This window comes from Charadrius vociferus, unplaced genomic scaffold (assembly GCF_000708025.1).
Source record: "Charadrius vociferus isolate BGI_N301 unplaced genomic scaffold, ASM70802v2 scaffold271, whole genome shotgun sequence".
Classification (NCBI taxonomy): Eukaryota; Metazoa; Chordata; class Aves; order Charadriiformes; family Charadriidae; genus Charadrius; species Charadrius vociferus.
In genome coordinates this window covers 1,069,789-1,079,807 of record NW_009646944.1, presented here as the reverse complement: position 1 = coordinate 1,079,807, position 10,019 = coordinate 1,069,789, and the positions used below count along the sequence as shown (strand labels likewise).

Here is a 10,019-nt window from a genome sequence, read left to right as displayed (position 1 = left end):
GCAAGCATGTTGTAGGGGAACAAAGTAGGAAAAAGACAGCTTTTCAGATATATTTCAGAAATAAGCCCACAGGGAAGCTGCAATCTTCTGTTTCTTTGCTACAGGTTCTTCTTTTATGTCATAGGACTCCCTGATCCAACACTGAGGGTACCACACAGTAACCACCCTATCTGGGGAGTTCCCTGGTCTTACAGTAATACATTTGGAGGGAGCCACGTTTTCTGTATCTTCTGTTAGAGGAGATAGTAGCATTCTGCAATAGAGAAATAGCTCCTATACAGGTTACCTTGCTGTGCAATTCTCTGCGGTTCCATCCAAGAAAGAAAGATGAAATTCAGCTGTAGCATATATTCCCAAGAGACTGGTAGCAGTTTATAGGTCGTGTTGATCAATCAGTGGGTTTCTTGCAGACTTCTTTGCACAAGCAGAAGCATGGGAGGAGGTTTGGAGAGGTATTTAAGAGTTGAATGTAGTCCATTAATACCTCTGTTGTCCATAGAGCTCTTCACAAAACCACCAGGGGATTGGTTGCCCTGTGCCTCCCAATTGCCTGCAAACTCCAGGGTCTGTTTAGGGGACCACTTCAGATTATTCAGAGAGTAAAGCTTGAGGGAGAATCTAGTCCTTGGTCTAGTAACTTCATGTCTTCTTTCTCCTGAGGAGCCCAGAACTGGACCCACCAGTCCAGGTGTGTCTCATCAGTGCTGAGTAAAGAGGAAGGATCACTTCTGTTGACTTAATGGCGAGGCTCTGCCTGATGCAGCTCAGGATGTTGGGGGCCTTTGCTATAAGGTATCTATAAAGACCCCCAGGGCTTTTCTGCTGACCTGCTCTCCAGCCAGTGGGCACCCAGCCTGTCCTGGTGCCTGGGGTTACTCCTCTTCAGGTGCAGGACTTTACACTTGCTTTCACTGAACTTCATGAGGTTCCTGTCAGCCAGTTCTTCAGTTTTTTTGAGGTCCTTCTGAATGGCAGCAAAACCATGTGCTGTATCAGCCACTACTCCCAGTTTTGTACCATCTGAAAACTTGCTGAGGGTGCACTCTGTCCCATCATTCGTAATGATGTTAAACAGCATTGGTCCCAGTATACACCACTGGTTGGCCTTCAGCTGGACTTTGTGCTGCTGACTACACCCCTCTTCAGCCACTTTTTATCCACCTCACTGTTCACTGATGTGGCCTCTAAGGCATAGACAAATGTGAGATGTTCTTGGAGATGGTGTCAAAAAGTCTGGCTGAACTTTAGATAAACATCATACATGGCTCTTCCCTCAAATTTTAATGAGCTTGTATGTTCTCCTACTGCTTCACATATAGTTCAGAAATGAAGGGGACACTGACTGAGGAAATGGGACGTAAGATGCTCTCTGTTGCTCAAAGGTCCTTTATCTAGAGAGTGTCATGCCCTTCGCAAGTTACTTGTGCTTTCCTGTAATGTACGTAGGCAAGTAAGTCTAGCATTGCTTTTGGGAGACTGACCTGGCAACCTTAAATAGTGACATCCAACTTCCAGCTTAGTTTAAAAGATGAAACAGTGCCACTGCTTTTGGTTAGGCTTTTGCGACTGAGGGGTAGGCAGTGGTAAAACTTAGTCTACCACTGCTCCTGAGAGATGTGCAAACTTCCCTATCACCAGCAAACACTCTGTTTAGCACACAGAGGTATTGTGTCACAATGCATTAGCACAAGCATTAGAGGGGAAAAAAAGTAGAAATCTCTCTGGAGTATGAAACATTCAGTATTTGAAGATTACAATTTAAAGAAAAAGGTTATGCAAATACAAGTCTGACTTGTCACCCACCTCAGTTCCTTCTCCAAAACAGCTGTAGCAGAGGGATGGCAGTGTGATTAGACTAGCCAGGTCTTTGTTGTACCAATAGCTGCCATGGCTATTTGCCAGGACACCCTAAAGCCTCCCTTACTTATGAATCTATGTAATTTTGTAAGCAAAACCATGCAGCACACAAACATGTGGTCACTAATGCCAATTCAGCAGGCTTAGAATAGATCAGCTAGGGCTATGTTAACGATTTCGAATACAAGACGTTGTGAAGTAATAGGCTTACATTACAGAGGGAAGAGTTGAAGAAAGGATGAAAAACCCGGTGCAAAATTACAGTACTGGTCTATTTCAGCTCATTAACAGGGAAAGGGGCCTGGCTTCAGCATGGTTGGAGGACATAGCACAAAGACAACTTCCCGAAGCACACAGCAAAGGGTTATGCTCAGATGTCTCCAAGTCAGACCTCCCTTGGGGACGTGCTTTAATGCATCATGACAGTGACCGTACCAGGGCACTCTAGAAGCCCAGCCAAATTCCAGAGACTGGTGAAGGGCACTTTTCCCATGTAAAAGCTGAGGCAGCCCATTTAAAAGGAAGATTAAAGGCAAATATTATGTAAGTACTCAAGATGAGAGCAATAGTGCAGGCAGTCATTTCTCCCCTAAAGCACAGAAGCATGATGGGAACAGCGGGAGGTGAGTGAACGGAGAGCAAATTTGCTCAAAACACAGAGTGTCTGTCCATAGAACAATGTGTAGTGTTTTTCACTGGTTTCCTTTCCACAGAAGGATCTTAAAAGGGAGTCGGGGTCTGCTGAGGATGTAACAGGGGACCTAAATTACTACCTTGCAGGGAAGCTTACTTAAGCTGGTGAAGGAGAGATACTGTGGCCAGAGCTTGTCTTTGCTGATGGTGAAAACATAGCATACAATACTGACATGTCAGCAAGGGCTATTGGAGTAGTGCTTACAGCATCTGCTCCTCTGGATCTCCGTGATCACATAATGTATTATGCAAGAGCAGAGAGGGCCCATGAAGATGGTGTATTCGTGTAACTTATCAGAATAAAGAAAAATATTCTTCCTCCACCAGGCACTGCCATACTGGAAAGCTACAAAGTTCCCTTTAGTATCAGGAAAACTGAAGAGAACAGAAAGTAAACAGACTTACAAACTATATTTAGTGTTAGCTTTAAAAGGCATGGGTGCTGTGTTGAAGAGTAGTTTGTTCCAGGATTGCAAGGTTTGCTGAGCACAGTAAGAGTCTGGGGAAGGCAGAACTGGTTGTTATGGTTTGTTTAAATTGCCACAAATATATTCATCATAACCACTGTGACAGGAGTCCTGGTGTCAATACGCAGAGCTCCACTCAAGTGTTAAAAAATATCACACAGGGAAACAAGGAGCTGCAGTGGATAAAAAATACTTCAGTCCAAAGTAATAATAATTTAGAGTACAGGTTCTCTGACAGGGACTGGATTTGTACAGTTCAGGGAATACGCAGTTATGCTGACAGGACTGGTTTGGCCTCAGGGAACCTGCAGCCCGTGACCCTCTGTTAGATGCAGCTCTTAGGCAGCGCTTAGGCTGCCACTGGCCAGACCACTAACACCTACACTGTTCTGGGGGACCCAAGCTCCTGGGCAGTGTGTCCCAGCAAGTCCTCACCTTCCTGTGGGAAGAGACCCAAGCCATCACTGCTACCCTGCCCCATCCATGGTTGTTCTGGCAAGGAAACCTGGTCACACAGGTTAGATGGATGCTCTCCACACGAACCCCAAAGCCAGGAAACAGGGGCATCTTGCAATTTAAGCATAGACTGAAAGTCTGCTAGTCTTTAATGTGTTCATGTGTTTGCATGACAGCTTCTGTGTCGAGGGTGTTCCCAGTGGAAGTTAAGCATGTAACACCAGAAATTCAATGTCATTATACATACCTGTCAAACTCTAGCCTTGCCACCACCTCAGGTGTTAATAAAGTGTGCTGCCATCAGAAGGAAAAAGGGCAACAAAAATAACACAAAGCCTGGAAAGACTACCACACAAAACTGCAGAGGGTAAGAAGAAGGCTTGTTGCTGTTTCACGAGCACAGAAAAGGGCCTGATACATCAGCTCCAAAAAATAAAAACACCTGTTAATTATGCTGGGTACGTCCAAGTAATTCTAGTACTGGCTTACAGCAGCCAATCTCTAGGAAATAAGAACAAGCAAATAAAAGCACTCTGACTGCCTTCCAGTAAGCTGTCCGGTAGTTTTGGAGCTACATCCCCACTGACCATCAGGAGGAGGGACACTAAGGCAGGGGGCCATTTACTCAGAGCCCCAAAAACTGTTCAGTAGTTTCTGAGTGTTGGTAATGAGTTAGAGTGTTGGCAGTATTTTTTTTTTTTTTAAAGCTCATCAGAAAAGCTGTGTCTGTCACAGCCATGTGCAGAATTTTGGGGATTTTTTGAGGAACTGCTTTCAAATTACAAACCTACTAAGAGGGGTTTTTCAACAAAACAGACAAACAATGGGGACAGTGTGACCAGCCCAAATGACAGATGCCTTCTTTCTTTACACCCTAGTCTCTCAGCCAGGTGAAAGCCAGAGACGCTTGTACAGAGAACTGCTGAGAAACTACAATCGTCTTGAACGACCGGTAGTGAATGACTCCCAACCCCTTGTAGTCGAGCTCCAGCTTTCTTTGCTGCAGATAATTGACGTGGTAAGTTACTTGCTGTTCTGTTCTCTACGGCACCCATTCAGCATAACAAATCTGATCTCTTATGTTGGGACCATACTTTTCCTCTTAATCAGGCTGTCAGAGATGAAGGCAGACTGTCTTTGGCTAAGCATCCTCCCTAAATGCTGGACTACATGCTTTTACACTTTGGAAGAGCGAATATCCTCCTAAAAGCACAGCCACTTCTGATACAACGTGAGCTGCATGGATATTAATTATGTAGCTTTTTTCCATTCATTTTAAACAGAAAAAAGAATTCAATAAATTAGAAGCCATGTGTTACTACAAATTATTAATGATATATTCGGCTCAGAGCTATGTGGAATGCAATAACTAAAGATGATGTGGAGAGTTCAAAGATAATATCACTTCACTTACACTTTTTCATTAGACTTTATAATGGCATTGGCCTCTTCTCCCGTCATTTCTTTACCATGCAGGTAAAGAGGTTAGAAACATATAAAAGCAAAACCTGGAGGCACAGACCTCTAATTCTCTTGACTGTAACATGCTTTTTCAGGATTGGAGATTTGAACCATGGAAAATTTTAACATAATAATCCAAATCCCTTTCTTCATCATGAAGAAGGTTCTGTGTGATAAACCATGATAGATAGAGAGAATTTCAGGGAAAAAAACAAGCCAGGAGAACAATTTTGACAACCTTCATCCTTTCAACACAGCAAACAGCTGTGCTTCTTTCTGTGTCCTACCCTCTCCATAGTCAGCATTATGGGTTGGTTTCCAATATGCTGTCACTGTCATGGATGGAACAAGAACTAAAGAGAGAGAGAGAGATATGTGCAAAACTTTATTCATTTGCAAACTAATTTGACAGAGGCCTCAAATATTTAAAGTTTTTAAAGGTCTCACAATCTTTCTGAAAATGTGTAGTGCACCAGGTGGTCACCCTGTGGGCATAAGCAGGCCCCTGAAAGTCTACCCCCCCCAGCATTGTACAGGTCCAGCCAGTTGTGGTGCATCTGGAGGCAGGCAGCAACCACTGAGGCAGGGTAAGCAGCTTTCTGTTTTGATATGTTAGCAACTGCATTGAGCTGGAAGAAAGAAGAAATCAGTACTCACAACTAAAGTCACTCATATATGGAGGAAGCTCACAGACCTCTTCATGAATGAAAGAGCAGAGGAATCCTCCAGCTAATTTCAAGTAAATTTCAGCAAGCAATTCCAGGTTTGCCAGAGGCATCTTAGCTCCAAAGATCTTCCCCCGGCCCTTCTTTTTCTAATGGTATTTTCATTCAGCAATTTGAAGTTTGTGAGTGGTAAGGGGGACTTTTTAGCCTTAGGGCTGTGACTGTACATTTTCAAAGTCAGTTAGTCATGAGGAGTTACATAAAACCTTTTTGGAGTTGGATTTGACATTCATGTGTGAAACCTGTCCTTTCAGGAAATCAGCATTTGTTTAAGCACTTTATCTACATTATGTCAATGTCCATTACATCACATTTAATTCCTGTCTACAACAGGAATCATAGACTCATAGACTGGTTAGAATTGGAAGTTCCAACTCCTCTGCCATGGGCAGGGACACCTTCCACTAGACCAGGTTGCTCAAAGCCCCATCCAGCCTGGTCTTGAACACTTCCAGGGATGGGGCATCCACAACTAATCTGGACAATCTGTTCCAGTGTCTCACCACACCCACAGTAAACAATTTCTTCCTATTAGCTAATCTAAGTCTACCATCTTTCAGTTTAAAACTGTAACCCTCGTCCTATCACTATACTCCCTGATAAAGAGTCCCTCACCATCTTTCCTGTGTGCCCCCTTTAAGTATTGGAAAGCTGCTATAACATCTCCCCGGAGCCTTCTCTTCTGCAGGCTGAACAACCCCAGCTCTTTCTGCCTGTCTTCATAACTAATATTTTTTCTTGAAAATCCCCATTTTTGAAAGTAATCTCCAGTGACAGGGTAAAAAGATAAAAGCTAATGTTAAAGCATATAGTCAAAAGAACTTAGCATCCTGATGCATAGCACATTTCCTTACATGAAACACAGAGCTGTTGTATAAGAGTATTTTTAACTGGATGGATACATCTTAGGATCAGAAGAAAGATAGAAACTACTTGTGAAAACAGCATAAAATTAATTTTAATCATTTTTTTTTATTTTATAAAAGTCAGTGCGAACAATAAATCAATTTGTAGATTACAACCTTACACTGTTAAATGGCCAGGACAGGCTTGCCTCCTCTAGAAATGTCCTAAAACTCAAGTTGTGTTAGTTGTAATTAGTTTACAAATCCTTACACTGCATGGAAACTGCTTGGTGCTTACTTTTTTAAATTAAAAAGTAAGGCACATCTTTTGCACATCCAGTTCTCTTGCCCTTGGGAAAGCAATAACATTGCTACAACAAAATTTGTTGAATGACATAGTATAAAATGGCACAGAAAAATGGTAAGTATACATACAAAGGGCTGCGAGCACACATTGCCAGGTCATGTTGAGATTCTCATCCACCAACACTCCCAAGTCCTTCTCCTCAGGGCTGCTCTCAATCTCCACCCAGCTTGTATTTGTGCTTGGGATTGCCCCGACCCAGGTGCACTTGACCTTGTTGAATTTCATGAGGTTGGCACAGGCCCATCCCTCAAGCCTGTCCAGGTCCCTCTGGATAGCATCCCTTCCCTCCGGTGTGTTGACTGCTCCACACAGTTTCATGTCATTCAATCAATCCCACTGTATATGTTGTCAACAAAGATGTTAAACAGCACTGGTCCCAGTACTGAGCCCTGAAGCACGCCACTCCTCTCCACTTGGACATTGGGCCGTTGACCAAAACTCTTTGAGTGCAGCCATCCAGCCATTTCATTATTCACCAAGTCATCCATACGTCAAATGCATGTCACTCCAATTTAGAGACCAGGATGTTGTGCAGGACACTGTCAAATGCTTTGCACAAGTCCAGGTAGATGATGTCAGTTGCTCTTCCCTTATCCACCAATCCTGTAATCCTATTGTAGAAGGCCACCAAATTTGTCGGGCATGACTTGCCCTTAACGAAGACACATTGGCTGTCCCTGATTACCTCCTTATTTTCCACATGTCCTAGTATAGTTCCCAAGAGGAACCATGATCTTGCTGGGCAGAGAATTGAGACTGACTGGCCTGTAGTTCCCTGAGTCTTCCTTTTTTCCCTTTTTCAATATGGGGATTATGTTTTTCCTATCTCGTTCAGTGGGAACGTCCCCAGACTGCAACGACTTCTCAGGTATTATACGTAGTGTCTTAGCAACTTCATCTGCCCATTCCCTCAGGACCCACAAATGCATCCCGCTAGGACCCATGGATGTGTACGCCTTCAGCTTCCTTAGATGGTGCCAAACCTGGTCTTCTCCTACAGTGGGTGATACCTCATTCTCCCAGTCCCTGCCTTTGCCTTGTGCAACTTGGGCAGTGTGTTCAGAAAAGTTGTCAGTGAAGACTAAGGCAAGAAAGTTGTTGACTACCTCAGCTTTCTCCATATCCCGGGTAAGCAGGTCTCCTGTGTCCTTCCAGAGAAGGTCTACATTTTCCCTCATCTTCCTTTTATCACTGACATACATATAGAAGATTTTCTTGTTGCCCCTTTCCTAACCTGATCTGTGGCTGCTCGGACAATTGCTCTCTATTTCTCCCAGGCTACGTGTCCTTGCTTCCACCCTCTATAGGCTTCTTTTATCTGTTTGAATTTGTCCAGGAGCTCCTTGTTCATCCATGCAGGCCTCCTGGCGTTTTTTGCTTGACTTCCTCTTAGTTGGGATGCATCATTCCTGGGCTTGGAGGAGGTGATCCTTGAATACTAACCAGATTTCTTGGGCCCCTGCTCCCTCCAGGATCCCATGGTACTCTGCCAAGCAGATCCCTGAAGAGGCTAACATCTGCTCTCCTGAAGTCCAGGGTAGTGAGCTTGCTGTGCGCCCTCCTCGCTGCCCTAAGGATCCTGAACTCTACCATTTCACGGACGCTGCAGCCAAGGTTGCCCTTGACCTTCACATTCCCTGCCAGCCCCTCCTTGTTGGTGAGAACACGGTCCAGTGTGGCACCTCTCCTCAATGGCTCCTCTATCACTCAGAGAAGGAAGTTATCATCAACAAGTTCCAGGAACCTCCTGGATTGATTATGCCCTGCTGTGTTGTCCCTCCAACAGATATCAGTGTGGTTGAACTCCCCCCTTGTGAGGACCAGGGCTTGTGAACATGAGACTGTGCCTACCTGTCTCTAGAGGGCCTCATCTGCTCTGTCTTCCTGGTTGGGTGGCCTGTAGCAGACCCCTACTGTAATATCACCTGTCCCTGCCCTCCCTTTGATCCTGACCCATAAGCTGTCTGTCAGCTCCTCATACATCCCCAGGCAGAACTCCATGCACTCCAGCTGGTCATTGACATAGAAGGTGACATCCCCTCCTTGTTTTCCCTGCCTTTCCTTCCTAAAAAGCCTGTATCCTTATATTCCAACACTCCAGTCATAGGAGACATCCCACCATGTCTCTGTGGTGCCAATAAGATCATAGCCCTGCAGGTGTGTGCACGTCTCCAACTCCTCCTGTTTATTCCCCATGCTGACATGTGTTCATATGGAGGCATTTAAGTTGGGCCCCCGATAAAGCTGACTTACTGTCTGGAGTGGCTGGAATTCCTTTGTGCTGCACTACAGGTGCTCTCCTGCTGACCTGTGATCCTTCTCCAGGCTCTGGGCATCTATTGATGGCATTGGCATCATACTGGTAGGAGTGAGATGGACTGAGGTTCTGTTCTCCCAGCAACTTTAGTTTAACTCCCTCTTCACCAGCTGGAGAAGCCTTAGTCCGAAGATGCTCCTCTTCTTCTCTGAGAGATGGATCCCATCAGCCCCCAGTAGACCTTGTTTTCTTAGCAAGTCCCATAGTCTAAGTAGTCGAACCCCTGATAGTGGCACCAGTCCTGTAACTCTTTGTTAATTCGCCAGATCTGATGGGCCCTTTCAAACCCCCTTCCCTTTGATTGGGAGGACTGATGAAAAACCACCTGTGCTACAGAGTGCTTTACTGCTGCTCCCAGGGATCTATAATCCTTCGTGATACTCGTCAGGCAGCTCCTGGTGCTATCACTGGTGCCCATGTGAAACAACAGCAGCAGATAATAGTCAGAGGACTGTACGAGGTTAGTAGTCTCTCGGTGACATCCCTGATATGAGTCCCCAGTCAGCAGTACACCTCTCTAGAGAGTGTGTCAGGTTGGCAAATGGGTGCATCCATACCTTTCAGAACAGTCACCTTCTACTATCACCCATTGCTTAGCACAAAACAAAGCAACTGGTGCACTGTTGCTTCTTGCTCAGTGGATGGGAGAGCAGCATCACAGTCTTGGCAATGGTGTATGCACTTACAGAGTTCAAAGCTGTTCTGTCTGAGGACTTGTGTGTCCAGCATGCTACATTACCATAGCAGAGCAGGGTGCTAGGCAAGGTACCAGCCTGAGGGTAATTCATACACTATGCTCCCTGGGGAGGAAAGAAGGGGGGTGCGGTGGGG

The 10,019-nt window shown here is 44.9% G+C and overlaps 1 protein-coding gene across 1 annotated transcript in view; it reads left to right on the top strand.

The window, feature by feature from the left end:
* The window catches only part of LOC104295330 (neuronal acetylcholine receptor subunit alpha-7-like), a 67,911-nt gene that overhangs the window by 11,563 nt on the left and 46,329 nt on the right, over positions 1-10,019 (top strand). Inside the window, exon 2 of the mRNA XM_009895070.1 lies at positions 4,352-4,491. Coding sequence (XP_009893372.1) covers positions 4,352-4,491 — 140 coding nt within the window. The remainder of the gene's footprint in view (positions 1-4,351; positions 4,492-10,019) is intronic.